This window comes from Geotrypetes seraphini, chromosome 4 (assembly GCF_902459505.1).
Source record: "Geotrypetes seraphini chromosome 4, aGeoSer1.1, whole genome shotgun sequence".
Classification (NCBI taxonomy): domain Eukaryota; kingdom Metazoa; phylum Chordata; class Amphibia; order Gymnophiona; family Dermophiidae; genus Geotrypetes; species Geotrypetes seraphini.
The window spans coordinates 12,115,460-12,138,173 of NC_047087.1; the positions used below are offsets into that span (position 1 = coordinate 12,115,460).

The 22,714-nt window shown below is 41.5% G+C and overlaps 1 protein-coding gene across 3 annotated transcripts in view; it reads right to left on the minus strand.

Annotated features, from left to right (window-relative positions):
- BANP (BTG3 associated nuclear protein) overlaps nt 1-22,714 on the minus strand; it is a 607,582-nt gene that overhangs the window by 448,140 nt on the left and 136,728 nt on the right. For all 3 annotated transcript variants that reach the window (XM_033941785.1, XM_033941784.1, XM_033941783.1), the window contains exon 5: nt 4,673-4,795. In XM_033941785.1, coding sequence (XP_033797676.1) covers nt 4,673-4,795 — 123 coding nt within the window. The remainder of the gene's footprint in view (nt 1-4,672; nt 4,796-22,714) is intronic.

Here is a 22,714-nt window from a genome sequence, read left to right on the forward strand (position 1 = left end):
TAAATTTGCTGATGACACAAAGTTGTTAAATCGCAAGAGGATTGTGAAAAATCGCAAGAGGACCTAGCTAGACTGGAAGACTGGGCGTTAAAATGGCAGATGATGTTTAATGTCAGCAAGTGCAAAGTAATGCATGTGGGAAAGAGGAACACAATTATAGCTATATGATGCAGGGTTCAATGTTAGGAGTTAGTGCCCAGGAAAAGGATCTAGGTGTCTTCGTTAAGGATACATTGAAAACCTCAGCGCAATGTTCGGTGGCAGCTAAGAAAGCAAATAGAATGTTAGGATCAGGAAAGGAATGTAAAACAAAGATGAAAATGTTACAATGCCTTTGTATCACTCTATGGCATGGCCGCACCTATAGATTTTAACCTCTTCGGCTAACTCAGTCTCACCTCTCCTTCTTTGAAGTCTACCCCATCCATCTTTCATTACCTTTCCTCTCTGAATAGTGGTCATTTATCGATCTCCTGATAAAACTATCTTCCTTTCTCACTGATTCTAACTGTCTTTCTCGAACTTCATCTACTTCTCTCATCCTCGATGATTTCAACATTTATTATGAAGACACCTCAAAATTTCTTGCTCTAATATCTATATTCAATCTTCAGCTGTGCTTTATTAACCCCATACACATTAATGGCCACTGCTTTGATCTTGTCCTCTTCTCTGACTCCTCAACTGTCAACTTCTCCACCTCATTTCTTCCACTTTTAGACCATCATCTGATAACCTTCACAACTCAATACCCTTCCCCTCAGATACAACCAATCCTCACCAATACATTCAGGAACCTTCAGGCTATTGACCTGAGCACTCTCTCCACCACGGTCTACCCCCTTCTCTTAAACACTACTTGAATGTGCTGTCCACTACCTTTGTCTTGACTTTCTTTCATCTTGAGCCATTCTCAACCCACTCCAATCAGGCTTCTGCCCTCTCCATTCTAGAGAAACTTCCCCTGCTACAGTCTCAAATGACCTGTGTCTAATAAAAATAACTGGGTGCCCTTGGGAAGGGCCCCAAAGTGACAGACTAGGTCAGAAACTGATTGAGTGGAAAGCGACAGAGGGTAGTGGTCAATGGAGAGCTTGAAGGGACACGTATCAAGTCCTTAGGCCTTGTTTTAGGCTGTAATACCAGACCCTGTTTGTCTTTCCCTTTTTGAAAATACTACGACATGTATGTTTAAACAGAGATGTTGTGAAGTGAATTCAATTGTTTTGTTAAGCCGTATTTACAGACAGATTTAGATTAGAAGCTCTGCTGGTTAAGGCTTTTTCTGACCCTCTGTGGACTTCAGTCTCCAGATAGAAAAAATGCTGATGTCTTTAAAGTTTCATGTGACCTGTGTCCATATATGGTTTGTGTTTACGTCACATGCTGACAACACTGATTCGTGTAGAATAATATAAAAGGAATGTAAAGCTCATAATAAAATTTGGACATGTTTTGGAAGATGATTTCTGGTCTTTAAGATATGTCCCCAGGTACCTGACTTCCAAATGACAGAGACAGAGAAAGTATGGGGCAGGAATTGGGACCTAAATCCTTTTCAGAGCTCACTGAGGAAAGGGATGTTACCAGTGGTGTACCTCTAAATTCAGTTCTTGGGCCTGTTCTTTTTAACAATTTTGTAAGCAATATTGCTGAAGGGTTGTCAGGTAAGATTTGCCTCTTTGCAGATAATACCAAAATCTGCAATAGAGAAGACACGCCGGATGGTGTGAATATCATGAAGGCCTTAGCTGCCACATTTCAGACTATTTTTCAAACTTCATTAAAATTTTATGCTAAGAAAGGTAAGGTCATGTATTTGGGCTGAAAAAACCTGAAGGAACAGTACAATTTAGAGGGTGAAGAACTTTTCTGCATGAAAGAGAAGTGGGACTTGGAAGTGATAGTATGTGATGATCTTAAGGTAGCCAAACAGGTTGAAAAGGTGACGGTGAAGGCTAGAAGAATGCAAGGGTGCATAGGGAGAGGTATGGCCAGTAAAAAAAAAGGTATTAATGCCCCTGTATGACTCTGGTGAGACTCCAGAATACTGTGTACAATTCTGGAGACTGCACCTTCAAAAAGATATAAACAGGATGGAGTTGGTCCAGAGAAAGGATACTAAAATGATCAGTGATCTCCGTCTTAAGGCGTATGGGGACAGAATTTTAAAGATCTCAATATATATACTTCTGAGGAAAGGTGGGAGAGGGGAGATATGATAGAGATGTTTAAATATCTACATGGCATAAATGTGCATGAGTCAAATCTCTTCCATTTGAAAGGAAGCTCCGGAATGATAGAAACATAAAAGATGACGGCAGATAAGGACCATAGCCCATCAGGTCTGCCCACTCTACTGACCCCCCCCCCCCCCCAAGTCTACTATCCTAGGGATCCCACTCCTGGTGACAGGTTCCCTTGGCTTAACCCTCTAAGGGATCCCACATGGGCATCCTATTTGCTCTTAAATTCTTGCACGCTGTTTGCCTCGATCACTTGCACCGGGAGCTCGTTCCAAGGATCAACCACTCTCTCGGTGAAGAAATATTTCCTGGTGTCACCATGAAATTTCCCGCCCCTGAGTTTGAGCGGATGCCCTCTTGTGGCTGAGGGTCCTTTGAGAAAGAGAATCTCTTCTTCCATCTCAATACGGCCGGTAATATACTTAAACGTCTCGATCATGTCTCCTCTCTCCCTACGTTCCTCGAGTGAGTACAGCCGCAAATTTTTCAGCCTTTCCTCGTATGATCCTTGAGCCCCGAGACCATCCTGGTGGCCATCCGTTGCACCGACTCTACTCTCAGCACATCTTTTCGGTAGTGTGGCCTCCAGAATTGCACACAGTACTCCAAATGAGGTCTCACCATGGTTCTGTATAATGGCATTATGACTTCAGGCTTCCGGCTGACGAAACTCCTGCGGATGCAACCTAACAACTGTCTTGCCTTAGATGAAGCCTTCTCCACATGATCAGCAGTTTTCATGTCTGCGCTGATGATCACTCCCAAGTCTCGTTCTGTTGAAATTCTAGCTAAGGTCTCATCATTCAAGGTGTAAGTTCTGCACGGATTTCTGCTGCCGAGGTGCATGATCTTGCATTTCTTAGCATTGAAGCCCAGCTGCCAGGTCGAGGACCAAAGCTCCAACAAATGTAGGTCCTGTGTCATACTATCGGGTGAATTGCCGTCTCTCACTATATTGCATAGTTTGGCGGCGTCAGCGAATAACGTTATCTTACCTTGAAGCCCCTGAGTTAAGTCCCCTATGAATATGTTGAAAAGGAGCGGGCCCAAGACTGAGCCCTGCGGTACTCCACTGGTCACCTCCGATGTTTTAGAGAGGGTACCGTTAACTACCACCCTCTGAAGTCTGCCACTCAGCTAGTCATTGACCCATGTAGTTAGTGTTTCTCCCAGCCCCATTGATTTCATCTTGCTCAACAGCCTGCGTTGCGGGACACTATCAAAAGCTTTGCTGAAGTCTAGGTATACAACGTCCAAGGATTCTCCCAAGTCTAGTTGTTTTGTTACCCAGTCAAAGAAGCTGATGAGATTGGATTGGCAGGACCTACCCTTGATGAATCCGTGTTGACTGGGATCCCGTAGATTCTCCTCATCCAAGATTGCATCTAATTTACATTTGATTAGTGTTTCCATGAGTTTGAATACTATTGATGTGAGACTCACCGGTCTGTAGTTTGCAGCCTCAGCCCTGCAACCCTTTTTGTGCAGTGGAACGACGTTAGCTGTTTTCCAGTCTATGGGGACTCTCCCCGAACTTAGGGAGAGATTGAAGAGTCCTGATAGCGGTTCTGCCATGACATCACGCAGCTCACTGAGCACCCTGGGGTGTAGATTGTCCGGTCCCATGGCTTTGTTCACCTTGAGTCTTGCCAGTTTGTAGTAGACGTCGCCAGGTGTGAACTCGAAATTCTGAAACGAGTCATCCACGCTGGGCCTTGCCTGCAACTGAGGACCGTGCCCCGGTGCCTCGCAGGTGAAGACCGAGCAGAAGTATTCATTCAGTAGTTGAAGACCGAGCAGAAGTATTCTATGCATTTGCAACTATGACCTAACTATATTAGTAACTGTACTGCTTTAACTGTACTAGCAACTCTATTGAATGTCCATGTCAAACTGTCCATTGTAGCTTCCTGGGTAACTGATTCAACTGCTGTACTATAATCCAACCTTGAACTGAATATGTAAAGGCGGAATAGAAAGCATAACATAATAAAATGAATTTTTTTTTGTTTTGTTTTCTCTTATATAATATGACCAAATATATGACTCTAGATTATTCTAAGTTTTTCTTAAAACTTCAGAAGTCCTCAATGTAAAACAGCTTCAATAAAAAGATGCCTCTAATTATCATTTCCAAGAAGGCATACTGAAATGGAGGATCTGCTTTCACTTACGAACAGCACAATAACCATAATACAGGTGTTTCCACTAAGACAATAGCTGATAAATTACTGCTTTAGTAGTGAAGCATCTGCTTTGTTTTACCTCTTTGTAATCACAAAAAATATCTATTTTTGATTTTAGCCTGCTTACATTTACTCCTTTCTAAAGTATGCAATTGCAGCTATACCTTTGGCAAAGGGCATGCTTGTTTTAACTATCACAAGAAGACAGGAGAAAAAAAACTAGTGAGCAATTATACTGACCTGCTTAATATATTTTCCAGGGATTCTGAAGTTCTATTCAAAGGTTCTTCCTGCCCAACCATCTTGGCCACCACAGAGTTTTGTCGCTCATTGTTCAGTATCACTGTAGTTTGAGGAACAACACTATGAATAAACATAAATAAATAAAAGTTAACAAAACACTAGTACAAGATTTCTACCTTAAACTCTTGAGCAATGGTAAGGGACCCTTTTACTAAAGCTTAGCATGCGCTAATAATAATAATTTTAATAATAATTTTATTTCTTATATACTGCCAAAGCCGTAGTAGTTCGAGGCGGTTTACAACAAAGAAGGGCTGGACAATCAGCGAATACAGATACAATTAATATATGTAAGCAGGGAACAGGTACAATATAAGGGGTCAAATGTACGGTGAGCAGGAAGAAGACGTATGACAAAAGAGATCTTGGGGGAGAAGGGTCGGGTAAGAGGTCTTAGGTTACAAATCGGTTAAATAGGTTAGTTTTTAATAATTTTCTGAAGTTTAGGTAGGATGAGGAGCGCAAGATAGTATTGCCAATCATTTAGATGACCTGCTTGGAAGGCAAATGTTCTGTTCAGGTATCTTTTGTAACAGCAGGTCTTTAGAGTTGGATGGCTGAAGAGATGAGCTCTGCGAGTGGGTCTGGATGGACAGTCTAAGGTAAAATGGGGAACCAAGTATAAGGGGGCCGAACAAAGAATGGATTTGAAACAGTGACAGGCAAACTTGAACTGCACTCTTGCTTCCAAGGGTAACCAGTGGAGTAATAGACATTAGCATGCGCTAAGTGCCATGCACCATATCAAGCTTTAGTAAAAGGATCCCTAAATCTTTAATTGTCGCTGAGTAAGGTTTTGCCCCTTGTTAGGTTTAGACTTACAGGGAAAAATGAACAAGACTTGTCTCTACCAGCCCAGAAACTGCTAATTCTTTCTGGGCCAAGTTGATGCAAGAGAAATTTTCACTCATGCATAGCCTTTAAACTCCTGTAAATTGATATGGGGGTCTCATCTTTCAACTGAAAACAGGATCACTTAATTTCAAAGTAAGGACAACTATTTTACTACCACAATTGTACCCACAACTTTATTTTACAAACTCCAGAACTGAGTTTTCAGTCACAGTGGATTATAGTGAACTCTTATTATTCATTCAATCTTCAAAGTTGTTTGAGCAGCTACAGTGCGTTTGGTGGATAAAAATGACGGATAAGTGACTGAAATTGTGCACATTCCGGTGAAATTTTATGATTTATTTTTTTAATCTATGCCATCTAAATTACGGGTGAATATTGCTGATTATGTCACAGTTAAACTTTTATTTGCATGTGGTAAGTTTGGGTTTTTGATGAACATGTTTTGTTTTTTGGTATGTTTGTCTGAGTTTTTTTTACTGTTCTGTTTTTCCCAAGCTTAGAGCCAACGATAATAAAGGTGGCTTCTAAAATCAGCAATTGCTATTGAAGTTGCATTGAAGCCTTTGGGGTTCATTTGTTTAAGTTATTAGTATTATAGGCTTGAGGTGATATAACAGCAATTATTTATGTATGTACTAGCAAACTGCTCTGTGAGAATTACATTGCTGTAAGTTTCTCATTTGCTCCCTTTTCTGTGATATTACATGTAATTCTGATCATACTGAACTTCTGAAGCATTTAGATCACTGTATCTCAAACTGTGTGCCAAGGCACATTAGTGTACCTCCTGAGATTCCAAGTGTGCCGCGGCACACTGAGGATGAAGAGAGATGCCTGCCAGCTGACTTCCCTATGTGGTACAGTGCCAGCGCTGCCCAATTCGTCGAAGGATTTCATGTTTCCCCCTTCTCTCTAGCGTCCTCCGGTTTCCCCCCTGGCCTCCCGGTCTCATCTTTAAAGCTAATTACAGAAGCCTGCAGAGGATCGCCGGTAGGTAAAATGATTTTATTTTCAATATAGTGATTGAAATGTGTCAGTTTTCAGAATTTATATCTGCTGTGTATAATGTGTGTATATGAAAAATGAATGGAAAAAATTGCATTACAATTAGTAAAGGGGGTGGGATCTGGGCCTAGGGAGGTCTATGGTTGGGGTACTCAGTGGATATTTGTTAGGCTTAGGGGTACTTAGCTTGAAGTAGTTGAGAAACACTGCTGTAGGCAATCAGCTGGCACCAGTGCCTCTCCTTCTCTCCGGCCCTCTTCCCCTACTGGCATCTCAGGGCCCATCTGGAGGACCTCTACACATGCGCGGACATCAACGTGATGATGTGCCGCATGTGCGTGATGCCATCACGGTGACGTCTGCGCACTTCTGGGTGCCTCAAGCCGTGGCCACTACCTTTAGTGTGCCCTGGCTCAAGAAAGTTTGAGAGACACTGATTTAGATTGTGAGAGAGAAAAGAGGCAATACAATTTTTAAAAATGTGTAATTCAATGTAAAAAAAAGACTGATATAAACAAGGGCTCTGATATTCTTACACCTAATAAAATTTCATTTTAGCTGCTTGTAAAATTGAGACTAATTGGTCAAGAGTGCTCATTTTTGCTAGTTGCAACAAAGCTAGTATGAGCATCATGGATACAAAAGCCCACCTGAAAAATTTGTCACAGTTTCTTGCAACAGATTCTGACCAGTTTATCAGCTTCTATAGTTCCAGAGCAAAAGTAAATACAGACTTGAGATTTTTATCATAAATTATCCTTACACTGGACACTACACTATCACTCTCAAACTGGCAGCAATTCTGCATGAATAGCTGCATCAAAACATTCCTTCAAGTTTGGCATCTGTGACACAGAGACTGAATTTTATCAATTTTCAGGGTCAATTATTTAAAAAAAAAAAAAAAAAAAGAGTCTACCTATATCTTCCTAAAGACAATGGGCTCCTTTTACTAAGCTGCGATGGCGTTTTTAGCGCTATGTGACTAGAATTAATGCTATCTCAATGCTGGCGTTAGCGTCTAGCACGCGAGGCAATTCTATGCGCTAAAACCACTATCGCAGCTTAGTAAAAGAAGCCCAAAATTTTATTCTGTACAATACATGCCTTTTGTTTTTGCAATGCCACTGTCATAAATGTACAAATTCACCTGTGTTAGGAACACTTAGCAGTGTGACATATAATATTTGCTTTTGGAATTATGTTCAATAATTTGAATACCACTATTTCTGTTTTATGCTTATCAAAGATTTTGAAAGGTTCTATAGTATTGTTGCAATGTGTGTTTTTCTGGTGGTGAGTTTAGTGATTGGTACTATAATTTGTGCTTCATTTGCAGTTCATTCTCCAGTGAAGGCAGTGCTGGGTTTATCAGTTGTTTACTATGTTTAACATTTGTGTACCATTCATATTTTCCAGGTATTAAAATAGTTTATACGCTCAGAATTGATAGGCTTAAGTAGGCCTTGTTGAACCCAATATTACCAATCGTTTTACGTAGTAACATAGTAGATGACGGCAGATAAAGACCTGAATGGTCCATCCAGTCTGCCCAACCTGATTCAATTTTAATTTTTTCTTCTTAGCTATTTCTGGGCAAGAATCCAAAGCTTTACCCAGTACTGTGCTTGGGTTCCAACTGCCGAAATCTCTGTTAAGACTTACTCCAGCCCATCTACACCCTCCCAGCCATTGAAGCCCTCCCCTGCCCATCCTCCTCCAAACGGCCATGCACAGACACAGACCATGCAAGTCTGCCCAGTACAGGCCTTAGTTCAATCTTTAATATTATTTTCTGATTCTAAATCCTCTGTGTTCATTCCACGCTTCTTTGAACTCAGTCACAGTTTTACTCTCCACCACCTCTCTCGGGAGCGCATTCCAGGCATCCACTACCCTCTCCGTAAAGTAGAATTTCCTAACATTGCCCCTGAATCTACCACCCCTCAACCTCAAATTATGTCCTCTGGTTTTACCATTTTCCTTTCTCTGGAAAAGATTTTGTTCTACGTTAATACCCTTCAAGTATTTGAACGTCTGAATCATATCTCCCCTGTCCCTCCTTTCCTCTAGGGTATACATATTCAGGGCTTCCAGTCTCTCCTCATACGTCTTCTGGCACAAGCCTCCTATCATTTTCGTCGCCCTCCTCTGGACCGCCTCAAGTCTTCTTACGTCCTTAGCCAGATACGGTCTCCAAAACTGAACACAATACTCCAAGTGGGGTCTTATCAATGACCTGTACAAGGGCATCAACACCTTCTTCCTTCTACTGACTACGCCTCTCTTTATACAGCCCAGCATCCTTCTGACAGCAGCCACTGCCTTGTCACACTGTTTTTTCGCCTTTAGATCTTCGGACACTATCACCCCAAGGTCCTTCTCCCCGTCCGTGCATATCAGCTTCTCTCCTCCCAGCATATACATTTCCTTCCTATTATTAATCCCCAAATGCATTACTCTGCATTTCTTTGCATTGAATTTTAGTTGCCAGATATTTGTTTATTGCTTTGACTCCATTCACATGCTTTATTTAGTTAGGTATTTTTTAAATTTTTGAACCTGTGCTAAGATATCTGATTCAAATTGTGTTCTTCGATTTTTTAGTAACAGATGTCAGACTTTGAAGAGGATATAACTTTGCTTCCCTATTCAATTGGGCAAGATACTGGTGCATCAAAGTGCCATATAATTTTCTGTGCAAAAAAGGCTGCATTGAAAAGATTTGAGGATTTTACTAATCATGAGCAGAAGCTACTGATCAGACACTCAAAAGCAAAGATAGATCAAGCATCCCAAGTTTGCCTTCATCATGAAGCTCTTTTCCTCACTGAATATGTGTCTTTACAGAACAAATGCTGTAATCCCTTTGGCAAGATAAACTATAATGTAAACAGGCTTGGGAACCTGTGGAATAGAAACCCACAAACAGGCTTGGGAACCTGTGGAAAAGAAACTCATCCATGGCTGTTGTTGCATGTCTATTGGGTGTGCCCCTATGGCAATTGGGATACTGATTTGCTCATTTGGGAACCAGAAATGGCAAAGTCACCATGGACCAATGCAACACCTATTTCATATACATTTTCTAGCCTTGTGATATGTGTATATCATGAGCCGTGCACACAAAATATCCCACACTTTTAAGCAAATTTGTATTTCGATAAGTGTTGCATTGCAAAACTTGTAGAGCAATATTTCCTCTTTCAGATGGTACTAGTTAGAAAAAGATTCAGGCAGACTCTTTTTATAAATGACCCTGAAAACTGACAAATTTCAGCCCTTATGTCAATGGTGCAAAATTTGAAGGAAAGTTCTGATGCAGCTATTCATACTGAATTGCTGCAAATTTGACAGTGTAGTGTCCAGTGTAAGGATAATCTATGATAAAAATCTGAAGTTTGTATCTGCTTTTGCTCTGGAACTATAGCAGTTGATAAACTGGTCAGAATCTGTCACAACAAACTGTGACTAGTTTTAAGGTGCACTTTGAGCAGAATATTTAAGCCGGCTTTTACATCCATGATGCTCATACTAGCATCACTGAAACTAGCATAAAAAGTTGTGCTGGACTGCCAAGAATTAGTATTTTTCATCAATTATTGTCAGCTTTATGAGCAGCTAAAAATGACATGTTATGCACTGCTGTGTGCGATGCTACCAGTACCCAGTAAAACAAGGGGGTCTAGCTCAATGACTTTTGCAACTAAGGATCTGATATTTTGGCAAACTTTTTTTTTTAATGCTGTGCTAGTTCTACATACAAATTTTAAACAAAATTTGAGACATAACAGTGAGGAGCTTTTTTTATTATTATTTTAGCCCACTTGGTATGGAATGACCTGTTTACTTTATTGAAAAATGCATTTGTTTTCGCTGATAAGCCCAGACAAGACAGACATGAGGGAAGCCACTGCTTAGATTTTTGCCGGGTACTTGTGACTTGGATTGGCCACTGTAGAAACAAGATAGTGGGCTAGATGGACCATTGGTCTGACCCAGTATGACTAGTCTTAAGAATGTGTGACGCAGAGAAGGAAAAAGAAGTTTTCCAAATCCTTTTCCTGCAGCAGTTGAGAGAGCATAACAGAGCAATAAATTAAGAACATAAGAATTGCCACTGCTGGATCAGACCAGCAGTCCGCTCACGCGGAGGCCCCTAGGCCAAAGACCAGTGCCCTAACTGAGACTAGCCCTACCTGTGTACGTTCCGGTTTAGCAAGACCTTGTCTAACTTTGTCTTGAATCCCTGGAGGGTGTTTTCCCCTATAACAGCCTCAGGAAGAGCATTCCAACTTTCCAACCCTCTCTGAGTGAAGAAGAACTTCCTTACGTTTGTACTCAATCTATCCCCTGAGAGAAGTGTTTTAGACTTTTGGCATTTGGGAATTGCCAGATAAAAGCAGCATTCCCAGTACATTGTGGACCTGCTTTAAAAGAGTGGAAATGTGACCAAGTGTTTGCCTAATGAAAACATTTGTTCATTGTGAGACACTGTATTGGATTTTTATAACTTTTAAATTTCATGACTTGAATTAGATCGGTTCTGTTTTTGAACTTATAATCAACTTGGAGAATTTGTTGCTGGAAAGAAGAAAATCCCAAACTGGATTATTGTCAGGGATTGAACTTTGAAAAGCGCCTTTATGGGTCTCCAGAACTACAGACACTCCTAGCAACATGATACCTGGGTTATTTTCAAACAGCTAAGCACATTCACTTTCTTGAAATCCATTAAATATTTTGCATGATTGCAGACAGGCAAAGGTTACGGAAGCATACACCTTGAACCACATAATTACTAACATTAATTTGTGAAATCTGGCAGTTGTAGAGAGCCCAATCCTGTTAAGCTTCCATCATCATAAGCAGTTAATAAAGCAACCAATTCCATAAAGTCCATAGGGAATAGAATAATTTTGTGTCCAAATATATTCCTGCTCAAGCAATATTCCAAATATGAAGCTATCTCCTGGGGATTCCCAGTTTCTAAAGAGAGTGTCCTTTAATATTACATGGACAGGAAGCTTAAGCATCTCTTTCGGGATCTGTTATATGTCTCACAATATTCAGGTATATATTTAGAGTCAGCTTCCAACTTAAGAGCCATGTCCTTACCCAGTTGTCTAATAAAACGGGAGAAAGAAAAAGACTCTTCAGTAGATGACTCTTTAGGAGACTGCGGTGGAGACACTCAGGAGAGTCATCAACTTTGGTTGGAGAAGGAGAAGCACCCAGAGAAGATTGAACATAGAGATCAGAGTCCAGTACTGGTGATTGAGATCTATGCTTCTTATGCCCTCTCTACTGATCAGGAGAAGGGGTCCAATGTTTATGCTTAACAGATACGCGCTTCTTGTGCTTAGAAGAACTGCGCTTAGACATGTACACAGAGGAGCTGCGACTAAAAGCAGGAGTCTTGGATGCATGTCTGGATGATGGGCGGTGACATAATCTAGGAGACGGCACCGAAGACTGAATACTGGTTCCTGTGGACTGGAACGCTCAGGCTGGACCGGTACCTGCAGAGTTGGTGCCAGGGTCAAAAGATTGAAAATGTTACCATACTCTGCACGAAAGAACTGCTCAAATTGTGACATTGTCACCAGTACCATGGGTGCTGCTACTTGTTTCACAGAAGGCATTGGTACTTGTGGCTTAGTTGCCAGTACCATAGGTGCTGGGACTCGCTCTAAAGAGGATGACTTCTAAGAGGAGGAACCCTTAGATGTTTGAGTGAGTCGCATTAAGGGTCGTTGTTTGGCTGACTTGATTGGACTCAATGCCATAGTGACCGATCCCACCTGGGAGACTGGTGACTTCCTTGCTAGCTTATCCGAAAGAGCAAGAGACTCAGAAGTAGAAGGTGGTGCTAATGATGGTGACTTCAGAGGTGCCGTGGGACGCAGTGCCTTCACTTCCAGTGCCTTTGAAGACCAAGCCTTGGGAGTTGAAGGGGAAGATTCTGCCGTATCAGCACTGAAAAGTTGTTTATGTTGAAGAAGACAGGATTTTAAGGTGCACTTTTTTAAAGTAGAACAGCAAGTGCACGCATCAATACGATGTTCCAGCCCCAAACACTTAAAACACCAACTGTGTGGGTCTGTGACCGAAATAGTGCCACACTTCTTAAAACCGGTTAACAGACGAGATATTAAATTAGGAAAACTCGCCTCAGCCAAATCAAACATGAGAGGCTGAGGAGGAAGAAAAGGCCCCAGCGTGGAAAAAAAAGAAAAGAAACTCTACTTACTTTATTAACTATACGCAGAAAAGAAACGTAGAAAATGTACGTATAAAATATACATATGAAATCTGCGTGAGCGGGAAGGCAAGCACAAAAAATTAACAAACGTTCAATGGCGTGACTGAACTGAGGAGCCGCACGCCTATGTCGAGCGGGGAGGCACTCGCACATGCGCGGTGCAGTCAGTCGTGAATTTTCTAAAGTTCTTAAAGTGGCTACGTACTTGGGACCCTCCGTGCCAGGGCTCCGTGGATGACGTCACCCTCACGTGAGAATATGCTGCCTGCTTGTCCTGGGATAACACAAGTATATCTCAATAAGATGTCTTACCACATATAAGATTCTCACATGTACAACAATCAAATATTTACATGATGTTATCTCACTTCTCCATGAACAATCTCTTTAAAAAGATTTGATTCCAGCCACAACTGTCCTGCATTTTGATATATGTATGCTATTGCAATGAAGATAATCAGAATAAAGATTTTATTGAAGGAAAAAGGACCTCAGAACCACATGAGCTGGATGCACATCAAAAGAAAAGTGAATAAGCATTTTGCTTGAATTAAAAAAATATCAGCAAGATATAAAAAAAATAAAATAAAGAACGAAAATCAGGAAAGACAGCAGAACAACTAGAACAAATTTTTTTTTGTTTCAGTACTATTCTTACTTTTTAGTCTGGAACAAAATGAGACTGCCTCAATAACACAACAAAGACAAATATTATAGAGATGAAAAATACATTCCAAACAGTCAAAGAAAGCCAAACACTAAGGGCTCCTTTTACAAAGGTGCGCTAGCGGTTTTAGCGTGTGCTTAGCGCGCACTAAAATGTCCCACGCGTTAGCTGATACTGCCTCCTCTTGAGCAGGCGATAGTTTTTCGGCTAGCACGCACTAATCCGGTGTGTGCGCTAAAAATGCTAGCACACCTTTGTATAAGGAGCCCTAAGTGTATCCATTTCTGTATACAAAGGGCTAAGTTGAGACTTAAGTACGTAAGCACTAAAGAAAAATTGTTCCCATTAGTGTTATCCTAATTAAGAACTTAGGACAGTGTAAGGTACAGTGGCGTACCAAGTGGGGGGGCGATCCGCCCAGGGTGCAAGGCCCGAGGGGGTGTTCAGCTGGCCACTTACCGGGGAATAGGCTGCCGCCAGGGAAAGGCTGCCATTGCCGTCATCAGAAAGAAGCCGGCGCCGAATTCTCCCTCCCTGCTGCTTCTCTTCCCCGAGCCGAGCAACTCTAGCCGTCCGACGTCAATTCTGACATTGGAGAGGACGTTCTGGGCCAGCCAATCGCTGCCTGGCTGGCCCGGAACGTCCTCTCCGATGTTAGAATTGACGTCGGGCACCCAGAGTTGGTCGGCCCGCGGGAAAAGAAGGAGGGCGAATTCGGCACCAGCCTGTTTCCGATGGCCAGTGGCAGCCTTTCCCTGGCGGTGGTGGCAGCATGGTGGTGGTAGCGGCGGTGGCATGGGGGAGGGAAGGGAGAAAGAAAGAAAGGGGGGGAAGCCAGGGAGCCAGAAAGAAAGCAAGGGGGGGGACAGGGATCCAGAAAGAAAGAAAGGGGGCAGGGTGAAAGAAAGAAAAAAAAATGGGGCATGGGGAAAGAGAGAGAAAGACAAACATAGAGAAAGAAAAGGGGCATGGAGAGAGAAAGAAAGAAGGGGGCAGGGTGAAAGAAAGAAATGGGGCACGGAGAGAGAGAGAAAGACAGACATACAGAAAGAAAGGGGGCATAGAGAGAGAAAGAAAGAAGGGGACAGGATGAAACAAAGAAAAAGTTGGGGGAGGGAATGAAGTCTGGAGGAGAGGAAGCATACAGGAAGGGAAGAAATATTGGATGCACAGTCAGAAGAATAAAGTGCAACCAGAGACTGATGAAATTACCAAACAAAGGTAGGAAAAATGATTTTATTTTCAATTTATTTATCAAAATGTGTCCATTTTGAGAATTTATATATGCAGTCTATATTTTGCACTATGGGCCCCTTTTACTAAACTGCAATAGCAGGTTTTAGCACAGGGAGCGTCGAGAGCAGTGTGGGGCATTCAGCGCAGCTCCCTACGCTAAAAAACACTATCACGGTTTAATAAAAAGGGAGGGGGTATATTTGTCTATTTTTGTATAGTTGTTACTGAGGTGACATTGCATAAAGTCTTGACCTCTTTGAAAACCCACGGAATATAAATGATAATTAACATTTTCTCTGCATCCTCACCAACTGGCTCTCCCGTGATCCCCCATCATATGAAAATGGAGATCCCTAATGATAGTGCACGCAACATTGGAGAGACACATGGTGGGAGACTTGACTCTTGGCCTGGGTCGCAAATTTTGTCAGGTGTGGGACTACTTCTGGCAGGACCTCACACCGCATGCTCGCAGTAGACTTTTGAATCATTAAGATTTTATTCCCACTCTCAGCTGTTGGACTGGCCATGGATTCTTGGGGAGGGGAGGGGGGGTTGGGAGGGGAACTGATTATATTGTTGAAAATGTTATTTCCTGAATGGTACTACTGTTTGTATTTGCTTCTTACTGCTGGAATAATAAAAATCATTTAAACATAACATTTTCTCTGCGTACAAATGTGCTTTGTGTTTTTAAAATTTTATTGTTGGTAGATCATTTTGACTTGGCCACGAAGGTAACGGGGAGGGAGGGAGGGGAGCTGCTGAAAGACATCTAATAATCCTTGCAGGCTTGACTGCAGGGAATTATTTTTGTAAAATCATGTTTTGTTATGTGACTGGCATTATTTAGACTTTAATTTCTATGAATGAATAGAATGAAAATGATATAAAATTACTTGCTTGTTTTTATGTGCGTGCGCTGAAGGAAAGTGGAGAGAGAGAGTGGTCTGAGGACGCTGAAGGGAAATGGGGAAGAGAGAGTGGGGAGAGATGCTGATTTATAAATTGACAATTGTACAGAATATTGTTTCTTTTTATACTTTAATATAATAAGTTCAATATAAAACAATTCAAGGCTTGTGTGGATAGAATCAGGTGGTTTGTGGGGATGAGGACCGAGCTTACGGGGATTAGTCCAATAAAATGGTATTTTCTTATTTCTCATTATTTGTTTTATTTTTATTTGTTAATTTGTAAAGTGGTGATTGTTATGTATCAGTTTTTCAAATTTGCATCTACTGTCTTTATATTTTGCACAGTATTAGAGGACATGTATTACTGTTTTTGTGGTGTTGTGGTGTTGCATTATATGCAGAGTCTAGTTTCTTGGCAGTTCAGTTTAACTTTTGTCTACATATTTCTATTTTTAGTTGGTGATTATTCCATATTGGGCAAAGGTGTATCTGTCTGTGTGTATGAAAGGCTTTCTGATAGCATCGACTGTACTGGATCAATTGACTATGCAGGATCTGGTTTGTTTAGTTTTACAATGTATATGTGTTGGTGTTCTAGTGCTCACTGCAGTGTTTAAGATGCTGCCTTTTCCTAGGTACACTCTTGTTGTGCAATATATAGATTGTTACTAAAAATCATATTTTCCATATAGAAGGAGGGGTATCAAAAAATGATGGGCCCAGGGTGTCACATATGCTAGGTATGCCACTGGTAAGGTATCTATAAAATTCAAATATGAAACATTCAATTAATTGATCTTAATCTTCATTAACTGATGCGTCAAAAATTATAAGAGGAATAACCACATGAGTCTTTTTTTCAACAACCATGATAAATTTCTCATTAGAAACAACATAGCTAATAGCAATTGGCTCAGAAAACAGAATTCAGCCCAGTTCAAATCTCGGTCAGTTGAAAAGGCTTTGACAGATAGATTGGGCTGCGTATGTGCAAGATTAATGCAAGTTCTTTCTCATGCACATGAGATGATGGTGCTAGACTCTTATTTCCCATTTACAGATGATCACTGTGAAACTCCACACTAAATTCTCAGATTAGGATTTGTATACTTTGTCTGGACTTGAAATATTCTAACACCAAATTACTGAATACTTGGCCTCCTGACATCTTAGTGCAACAGTGGAATGTGAAAACCACAGGGAGAAGGCTGCGCCACAATCTTGTATATACAGGCAAATTTCTTCTTAATCATCTACAAGCATTACTCCAAGCATTACTTGTAGGTCTGGAAATCTGAATATAATGAAGGGTCTCAAACAACTTACAGGTTGCATTATTTCAGTATGCATCCAAAAGCTGGTAAGCAAATGATTTATAGAATAACTCTGTTAATACAAAATGATTTATGCTAAATATATCTATTTCAATTTAAGAGTATATTTCTAAAACTGCTACAAAGATGCCAAATCTCCTTATGCAAAGAGTGTCACCCTTTTATTGGATGAAAATATGTCTCATTTTCTTCCTCTGTAGTTCTTCTGCAGTGAGAAATTAAGGTATTTAATCATTTCCTCCTTCAAATTTCCCAATGATAAAATGATACTTTCACTGCCTATTACATCCACTTTTACTGCAATTTCCATTGTCATAAGAACATAAGCAATGCCTCCGCTAGGTCAGACCTGAGGTCCATCGTGCCCAGCAGTCCGCTCACGTGGCGGCCCAACAGGTCATAGCTTCCTTCTCCAATTCTTTTCACTGTAAAATGCTGGCTTTTCACACTAAGATCTAATTGGAAAAGTTTTCATCTGATGCTCTCTTCTTGGGGACTGGTAAGTATCTAGAAGAGCCTTGGTTACTCTCCTGTGGTAGAACCTCCTCTATTACACTGGACTATAGTAAGAGATTGACTTCTACCTGAAGCAAGCAGATAAAGTGAATACATGAGTCCATAGTCAAGGTCAAACTGATGGCAGAGCGAGATACCTTAAAAGATAAACCATCTTTATTAAACTGAGAACCCAGAAATCCTTGGTGATTTGCTTCCATTACTGAAAAAAAGAAGTGCACCTGACCCACCACAGGCAGGCCAGGGTAGCTGCGACTGTAGAAGACAATCAAAAAAGAGAGGGTTGTTTCAATTGAGCAAATGTAATCTGCATTGTTTGCTCTCTCTTGCTGACTAGACTAGACCAAAGCAGGCTGCCTCTGGAAGGTTCACCTACAACAGTAGTAACATTACATTACATTAGAGATTTCTATTCCGTCATTACCTTGCGGTTCAAGGCGGATTACAACAGAATTATAAACAGTGGGTTACAATGGAAGATCATTTGTCATTTCTAGAGAGGTAAAGAGAAGTCCAGTAGTTTCAGTGTGGCGGGAAGAGGGAGGAAGGATGGTATATATGATGTTAGGACTGTTTCAGGAATTTCTTGAAGAGTATAGTTTTTATTTCTTTTCTGAACATCTTGTAGTCTGGGGTAGATATCAGTAGATTGGAGATCTGGTTATCTAGTTTTGCTGCTTGAGTGGCTAGGAGGCCATCGTATATTTTTTCCGTTTTACTTCTTTGATCGGGGGGGGGAGGTGAATGGGGTGTGTGTTTGTCTATGTCTGATTGAGGAGGTTTGGATGAGGCAGTTGTTCAGGTAGGTTGGGCTGTCTCCATTTAGGGTTTTAAATAACATACAGTAGAATTTAAATAGTATTCTTTCTTGGATTGGTAGCCAATGTGAGTTGATAAGAACATAAGAATTGCCACTGCTGAGTCAGACCAGTGATCCATCATGTCCAGCAGTCCGCTCACGCGGCGGCCCTCTGGTCTAAGACCAGCACCCTAACTGAGATTAGCCCTACCGGCGCACGTTCTTGTTCAACAGAAACTTGTCTAACTTTGTCTTGAATCCTTGGAGGGTGTTTTCCCCTATAACAGCCTCCGGAAGGGCTTTCCAGCTTTCTACCACTCTCTGGGTGAAGAACTTCCTTACGTTTGTACGGAATCTATCCCCTTTCAACTTTAGAGAGTGCTCTCTTGTTCTCCCTATCTTGGAGAGGGTGAACAACCTGTCCTTATCTACTAAGTCTATCCCCTTCAGTACCTTGAATGTTTTGATCATGCTTCTGTAATATGGTCGTGTTTCCTCAATGAGTAGATGAGTCTCAGGGCTGTATTTTGGAATGTTTGTAGTTGTTTTGTCATAGTAGCAGGGCAGGGGAGGTAGAGGATATTGCAGTAATCTAGTAGGCCTAGGATTAGGGATTGTACTATAAGCTGGAATTGTGTTCTTGGAATTTCCGGACTTGTCTTAGGTTTCTCATAACTGCGAAGGATTTCTGTATTGTTTTATTTATTTGCGGTTGCATGGTGCAGCATCTGTCTATAGTCATTCCTAGTAGTTTTATGGTGATTTGGATGGGATAGTTGATCGAGTTGATTTCTATATTGGTTATGGATGGGACTTTGTCATTTTCGAAGAGGATGAATTTAGTTTTGTCTGGGTTGAGTTTCAGTTTGTGATCTTTCATCCAGGTCGCTATTGTTTCTGGTGTTCAGTGTAGTGTGTTTGTCATGGCAGACTTTGGCTGATCAAAAGGTATGAGAATGGTAATGTCATCTGCATAACTATAGGTGGTTATGCCTAGATTGTCCAGGAATGTTCCGAGAGAGGCAGTGTATAGGTTGAAGAGAGTAGGGGATAGTGGGAATCCTTGTGGTACACCGCAAGGGTTGGACCAAGCTTCGGATTTTTCTTTGTCTGATTTCACTCTGTATGTTCTGGATTTTAGGAAGCCTTCAAACCAAGAGTATACTTTATCTGAGATACCTATTGCGTCCAGCATTTGCAGTAGGATGTCATGGTCTACCAGGTCAAATGCTGCGGTCAGGTCCAGTTGTATCAGAAGCATTTTTTTTCCTGTGCTAAGGTGTTGTCTGGTTGTGTCAATAAGGGAGCCTAGTAATATATCTGTGCTAACGTTGGTTCTGAAGCCAGATTGCATGGGGTGAACTATGTTATGGTCTTCTAGATAGTTGGTGAGGAATTTGGCTACTAGTCCTGTTAGTTTGACGTATAGATGTATTGAGGTAATGGGTCTTTAGTTGGATGGTTGGTCTGTTAGTCCTTTTGTGTCTTTTTGGATTGGGGTAATGATGGTATCGCTGAGGTCAGTTGGGAAAAGGCCGTCTGTGAGCATGGTTTGTATCCATTGCAGAAGTAGAGTACGGAATTTTGCGCTGGAGGTTGTAAGGAGATATGATGGGCAGTGGTTGAGGTCACAGGATGCGTGGCTTTACTTTTTGTAGATTTATTGAGTTTGGACCATTGTATGCTTGGGAATTGAGACCATGCTCTGTCTGCTGCAGTTGATTCTATTTCTGTGGGATGAATTGCGAGTTCGTTTAGGTGGGATAAGGTATAGTTGAGGGTGGCTCTGATATTTGTAATTTTGTTCTTGACGTGTTCTGCTAAGAGGTTGGCTGAGGGGGGGTGGGGTATTGTTGGTGGTCATGTAGGGTTTGGTGTCTGTTAGATCTTTTAATATTTGGAATAGATTTTTGGTATCTTGGGTTTCTGTGCCTATTAGATTGGTGTAGTGTGTTTTCTCTTGTCCTTTAGTAGTAATTTATATTGTTTGTTAATTTTTTTCCAGGCGGATTTCGTGTAATCTAGGTTAGTTTTTCTCCATTTTCTTTCTAGTCATCTGCATTGTCTTTTAAGTTGGAGTAGTTCGTTGTCAAACCATTGGTCTGATCTTCTGCTGGTTCTAGTTTTGGTTTGATGTGGGGCTAGTTCATCAAGGATGTTGGTGGTCAGACTGTTCCAGTGTGAGATGAAGTCATTGGGGTCGCAGTCCTGGATTGTTTCATCTATTTTTGTCCAGAATTTGGAGGGCTCGATGTATTTGCGTGAGGTGTAGGTTATTTTTTTGGATTTAGATGTGGTTTTTTCTTGGTCCAGTTGATGTTGAAGATGTATGTGTAGTGGTCTGGCCAGAGGGATGGGGACCAGGTTCCATTAGGTGTTTGAATTTCTGGGGTGGATGGTTGATGGGTCATGAAGGCTGCCATGTCGAGTTGGTGTCCTTTTTCTTGAGTGGTTTGTGGATTTAGGATTTGGAAGGATAAGGCATTGAGAAATGATACACAGTTTTCTGCTGGTTTGGATGTTTGGTCTTCAAGGTGTAGGTTTAGATCTCCTAGGATAAGGTTGTATTCTGCTGTTAAAGAGTTTTGGTATATGAAGTTTTCAAATTCAGGTCTTACTGTGGTCCAGTTTCCTGGTGTTATGTAGCAGAGCATGCAGTTTAGTGAGTTTTTTAGTGTGGTGCTGGAGAGATGACAGGCCAGGAAGTCCATTTGTGGGGTGGATATTTTTTCGAGTATATTTAGGGTTAGGGAGTCCTTGATTAAGATTGCTAGTCCTCCTCTTCTTTTTTTCTCTCTGCAGGTCACTGTTATTTTGTATCCCTGAGGGCATACTTCTGTTATTCTAGGATCTGCGTCTGAGGTTAACCAGGTTTCTGTGAGGAAGAGGCAGTCTAGGTTTTCAGTTTTTATCCAGTTTTTTATATGTTCTGTTTTAGGTCCTAAGGCTCTGATGTTTACGTAGGCACAAGTTAGGGTGGTGATATCTGTTTGATAATTGTGAGTCGTTTCAGGGTAGATGAGTATTTTAGGAGGAGGTTGAGGTTTGGTCCTTTAGTTTTGGGATGCACTTGTTCACTCAAGGAATAATGTAGACAGGGCAGGATTAATTCATCGAGGACCCCTAGGCACACAAGTGCACTGGACCCCCTAGCCCTGCCCCGCCCACTGATCAAGGGGGGCCCCGGTGTTGCCGATCGATGGGGGGGGGGGTCTGTCGCTGTTTTAAAAAAAAAAAATTTCACTGTTCTCATTCAGCGGGCCCCCCGACCATTTCGGGCCCTAGGCACATGCCTACTGGGCCTATCCATTAATCCGGCCCTGAATGTAGTTGCTGATGGTATAGCTGATGTTGCAAGGTAAAGTAGTCTACAAAATCCTGAGTGGAGTAGAACGGGTACAAGTGGATCAATTTTTCACTCCATCACAAATTACAAAGACTAGAGGACACTCGATGAAGTTACAGGGAAATACTTTTAAAACCAATAGGAGGAAATATTTTTCACTCAGAGAATAGTTAAGCTCTGGAACGCATTGCCAGAGTTTGTGGTAAGAGCAGATAGTGTAGCTGATTTTAAGAAAGGTTTGGACAAGTTCCTGGAGGAAAAGTCTATAGTCTGTTATTGAGAAAGACATGGGGGAAGCCACTGCTTCTTGCTACTTCTACTTCTTCTACTTCTTCTACTTCTTCTACTTGCTACTTGCTACTTCTTGCTACTCCTTGGGTTTTGGCCCAGTATTAGTGACCTGGATTAGCCACCGTGAGAACAAGCTACAGGGCTTGATGGACTATTGGTCTGATCCAGTATGGCTATTCTTATGTTCTTATGGTGCTTAATGGAATCCACAGTTTTTAAACTTTATTTCCAAATAAATCTCCAGGTATATGGAGCATTTGCCATCCTTGTACGGACATTCTCTCATAGGGCAGAAGTATGCAACCAACCAAGAAATCTGGCAGCAAGAAACTTTATACCTTTTGAAACATGATAGGTATATAATGCACTAAATAAGCAGCAATATGAGCCAATAGCATCACCCTTTGGAACTCCTCATCAAAACTATCTAACAGCTGAGGTTCTTTTCCAGGGAAAGACTGAAAGGTAAAGAAGAAGCAGGTGCAGAAGGAACAAACACACACAAGCAGCAGTAAGGTAAGGTAGAGCAAAGGCAGCACACACAAGAAGAAGGCAGCAAGGCAAGAAGCAGGCGCAGAGGGAAGTAGGCACACAAGGAACAAACACACAAGCAAAGGTAAGGTAAGGTAGAGCAAAGGCAGCACACACAAGAAGAAGGCAGCAAGGCAAGAAGCAGGCGCAGAAGGAAGTAGGCACACAAGGAACAAACACACAAGCAAAGGTAAGGTAAGGTAGGGCAAAGGCA